The 4,323-nt window shown below is 37.1% G+C and overlaps 1 protein-coding gene across 1 annotated transcript; it reads right to left on the minus strand.

Annotated features, from left to right (window-relative positions):
• Positions 1-320: 320 nt before the first annotated feature.
• LOC131632841 (uncharacterized) lies at positions 321-3,813 on the minus strand. The gene is made up of 4 exons (XM_058903566.1): positions 3,798-3,813; positions 3,122-3,336; positions 490-1,146; positions 321-416 (listed from the first exon to the last, which is right to left on the minus strand). Exons 1-4 carry the CDS (start codon positions 3,811-3,813, stop codon positions 321-323), a joined length of 984 nt encoding a protein of 327 aa, XP_058759549.1.
• Between the last annotated feature and the right edge of the window lie 510 nt (positions 3,814-4,323).

The raw sequence follows: 4,323 nt of genomic DNA on the forward strand, positions 1-4,323 counted from the left end.
TTGGTCCTCCAAGTCTTCAAAAACCTTATTTTCACTCCTAGTTTGGAGTCTTTTGAACATGACTTCTCTCCAGCTTCTTCTATGGTGATTGGCTGCTCACTAGACCTTGGGCCTGTAATTGGTTTCTTAAACCAATTCAACTTGATCCTTTCACTCTGCCTTCTTTTTGTAACATGCTTCTTTCCTTTCTGTTTCTTTGGTTGCATGGGAATTAAATTAGCCACAGTAGATGCAGTCTGACTCATAATAGTAGGCACAGCTAATTCAGTCTCAGTCTGAGCATCATTGGGGAATTCAGAGTCAGTTGCTATTGTACTATGTCAATCAGTAGGAAGTGAATTATCTGCACCATCCATTGTACTCTCTCCATCATTATGCCCTGCACTCTCAACTTCATCAGACTTTTTTACTTTCCTCTGCACAAATAATAACATGTAAGATTATTGTACAACAATATGAATTTGGATAAAAATTTACAAAAATTTATACCTTTCTTTTCAGAGCATTGGGATCTTGTGTCAATGACTTGCAAGTCAATGCATTGTGACCAAACTTGTCACATTTTGTGCACTTGTATTCAATCTTATGTCTTCTTTGTCTTGCACCTTCCTCTCCAAGTTCTCTTATCCTTACCTTCCTAGGCCTTCCTGGACCTTTCTTGTATGAGGGAAGTAAAACTTGTTCCATTTCCACTTCTGGCCACATATCCTGACCATTGATATGGCTTATTGAAAATCCATAACAAAGTGCAAATTTATCTCTGGTGTAAAACTCATCAACAAAGTCTTCTGGGCTTCGCTTCCTATATCTCAAAGCTGCCACGACATGCCTACAAGGTATTCCCACTAACTCCCAGAAGTTGCAGCTACATGACTTTTTAGCTATGTCCACAATAAACTCTTGGTGGTTGTAACTATGAGTGACTTGGAATTTTTCAAATATGGACCATGTTGGCAACCACTGAGCACTATTGTACACCTCATTATCTAACCTTCTGGGTATTGGCATCACTTTATGTTGCCACTTTTCTAGTTTGGTGGCAGATGTAGACAACCTATTCGTAATATATTTCCTTATCCACTCACACATAGTTAATATAGGTTTGTCCCTAGCAACTAGTGTTGTAGCATTGAAGGATTCATATATCTTGTTCAGCAAAACATCGCACTTAGGTTAAAAAGTAAAGGCATGCTTACACCAACTCTTTGTGGGGTCTGCCATTGTAACACCCCATAAAATTCTTTATTTAATTTAATTATTTAGATTAAATATTATAATTATTTGAGTTAATTGAGAAAAATGGAATGATGAGGCTAATGGGCCAGTGTCGCTTTTAGTAGAAGGGGGTGTCAGTTGTAAAGCCCATTGCTAATGATAAGCTTATTTTCATAAAATAGAAAAGAAGAAGGAATTGTGCGAAGAGAACCAAAAAGGAGAAGAGAAGTATGAACGTGAAAGAGCAGAGAAGCGAAGAAGCGCGACGCGAGGAAGAACGAAGAATCAACCTTCAGGTAAGAGGGACTCTTCCGTTTAATTTCTATTATGGGATGATAGATAGTAGGATATATTGAGCATGTTGTTGGATTCAATTGGGTTATGTTTAGGTTTTAGGATGTTAGGTTTTGGAAGAATTGTTGAATTGTTTGCATTGATTATGTATGGTAGTATTTGGGTGTTTGAAATGAGTTATGAACATGCCAAATTGTGTTTGTTGATGCTGTTTGATGTTGCAATACATTATGGTACGTTCTGGTATGGTTTGGAATTGGTACAGGTGCTGTAAAAATGGTGATTTTGGGTTGCAGACTCGAAGTAATCGGTTACCAAAGGGTGGGTAATCGATTACTCATAGTAAAAACAGCAGGGATGACATTTTGTGAGTCGGTAATTGGTTACCGAAAGGGCAGTAACCGATTACCCATACAAAAAATAGCGTGATGGTCATTTTGAAAATCAGTAACCGGTTACCCTGGTTTCAATAACCGGTTACCACTGAAGCTTTTTCAAAAATTGTTTTATTTTCTAAAACCCATATCTTTCAAACCGTAAGTCGGATTTTGGTGCCGTTTCGAGCACGGCGAAGCTAATTAAATGATTTATACAATGAAATGATGTTTTGATTCGTGATCCGATTCTATTTTTTCAACACTCGATTTTATTTGGTTATGACGGTTTATGCGTACAAGTACATTGGTGAATGTTTTACCTATTATGATGTTGTGGTTGTAACTGGTGATTGATATACATATATTGTTGATGTGAAATATCTGTTTTGTTGTGGCTGAGTAATAGCATAATTGTGTATGGCTATTTATTGTGGCATTGGTTGTGATTATGATATTCAGTGGATTGGTGTGGATGATTAGCATGTTGTATGTGATGCATGCATTTCATAATCATTATGTGGCTGATCCTTGACGATGGTGGATCAGTGGTAGCTAATTCCCATTGTGTGGAATTAGTGAGTGGGTGTCGCCGTATCCTTGACGATGGTGGATCAGTGAGATGGGTTATCCCAGATTTTGGTACCACATGCATATAGTTGCATTGCATTAGGCTACTTGTGCTATTATAACATGAATGGAAGATTGTCCAATGTTATAATATGTGATGATTGTGTATTTGTTGTGGCTAATTGAGTCGTTGTGAATCTGATCGTAACTGTAATTGGGTGAATGACTTGTGATTGATATTTTGTTATCTATATCTTATAACATTGGTTAAATGTGAATGAGACTCACCCTTACTATTGTTATTTTTCAGATTGAGGAGTAGCTTTTGTACTTGGTGAGGATTAGCTCGTCAAGTAATTCGTTAGAGTCAGTTGGGTCCGTGTCATGCTCTGGTCGTGTAACACTGGGGACGTTATTTTGGAGTTACTTGATAAACTCTTGTTTTGTTTATGGTTTTATGGTTGGATTACGAGTTTCTGACCCCGGATGTTTAATTATTCAGATGTTAGAATATTCCGCTGTGTTAACATGTTATCTGGATAATTTTGGTTTATCATTCCTTTTATGGCATGACATGAATATTGTTTATTTTATTGGAGTTGTAATACCCTTTTTCATGTTTTACTCTGATTATTGTTAATTTTCCGCGGGGTTTAGAAGGGTGTTACAGCCATCAACCAAGACCAAGCATTTTGATCCACTATCTTCAATTCATTTATCTTCTGAGACCATGCTATATAGTATGTAGCTTTATCAGCCCCCATCATCAGGTCCCAAACGAGGGATCCACCACCAAATTTTTTCTTGTAATTAGCATATAAATGCCTGAGACACAATCTGTGTTCTATCATGTCAATCATCTCCTCGAATATAGCAACTAATCCTTACAACAGAAATAAAAAGAAATACAGTTCAGAATATGCATCCATTGTCAACAATAATAACAACTAAATCACAACATTAATAACAGTTAAGAATATACATACCTTCTATTGGTCAAAGATGAATACATATCTCCTCTCTTGACCAATGTCTTCCATCAATAGTTGTATGAACCACCTCCAGCTCTCCTTAGTTTCAGTCTCAACCACTCCAAAAGCCAATGGAAATTATTGATCATTAGCATCTCTCCCCACATCAATTAATAGTTGTCCACCATACCGTGTCTTCAAGTGACATCCACCAACCCCCACGAAGGGTCTGCATCCATTAATAAATCCTTTCTTACATCCATCAAAACAAAAATAGAAGGATCCAAACCTAGACTGTATGGAAGGAGTGGGTCTTTCAACATTGATCTTGACAGTGTTACCAGGATTCACTCTTGTTAATTCAGCTGCATACCTCCATATGGATGCATACTGATTATCTGTATCACCTTCAACCACCTTCTAAGCTATTAACTTAGCCTTGCATGCCTTTGCAACAGTAATCCCAACATCAAAATTTTTCTTGATATCTTGCATTATGTCTATTATCCTAACATTATCAGAAGTTTGCAGCCTCTTTATCACATGTTTAGCCACCCACCTAGAGTTGGAAGATTTGTTATCCAAAACCCTACCACATGTGTGGGTATCCACAAGTGTTTTTATTGCAAAAGTGTGTTTGTGGGCCACTTTAGAGCATAAGACTAAAAAGCCACATTTAGCTTTACATTGGACTCTAACTCTGTAACTTTCATTTTTTACAAAAGTAATTTCACTCCCATTGAGGACTGACCACTCATGAATAGCCTCTCTAAATTCCACAAGTGTATTAAATTCCATACACATCTTAAACTTATAGTCCTTGTTGAGGTGTTCTTTTTTAAACCTTTCATACTTAGGCCTTTCCTCAGAATCATCCAGGTCATCACTATTCAACTCAT

The sequence above is a fragment of the Vicia villosa genome, unplaced genomic scaffold, assembly GCF_029867415.1.
Source record: "Vicia villosa cultivar HV-30 ecotype Madison, WI unplaced genomic scaffold, Vvil1.0 ctg.001041F_1_1, whole genome shotgun sequence".
NCBI classification, from domain to species: domain Eukaryota; kingdom Viridiplantae; phylum Streptophyta; class Magnoliopsida; order Fabales; family Fabaceae; genus Vicia; species Vicia villosa.

Coding starts and splice junctions, on each gene's coding strand:
- LOC131632841 (XM_058903566.1), bottom strand. Junction 1,147..3,121: donor CTTGGTCTTGGTTGATGGCT/GTAACACCCTTC, acceptor TTGCTGAACAAG/ATATATGAATCCTTCAATGC. Junction 417..489: donor CCAATGCTCTGAAAAGAAAG/GTATAAATTTTT, acceptor TTATTTGTGCAG/AGGAAAGTAAAAAAGTCTGA.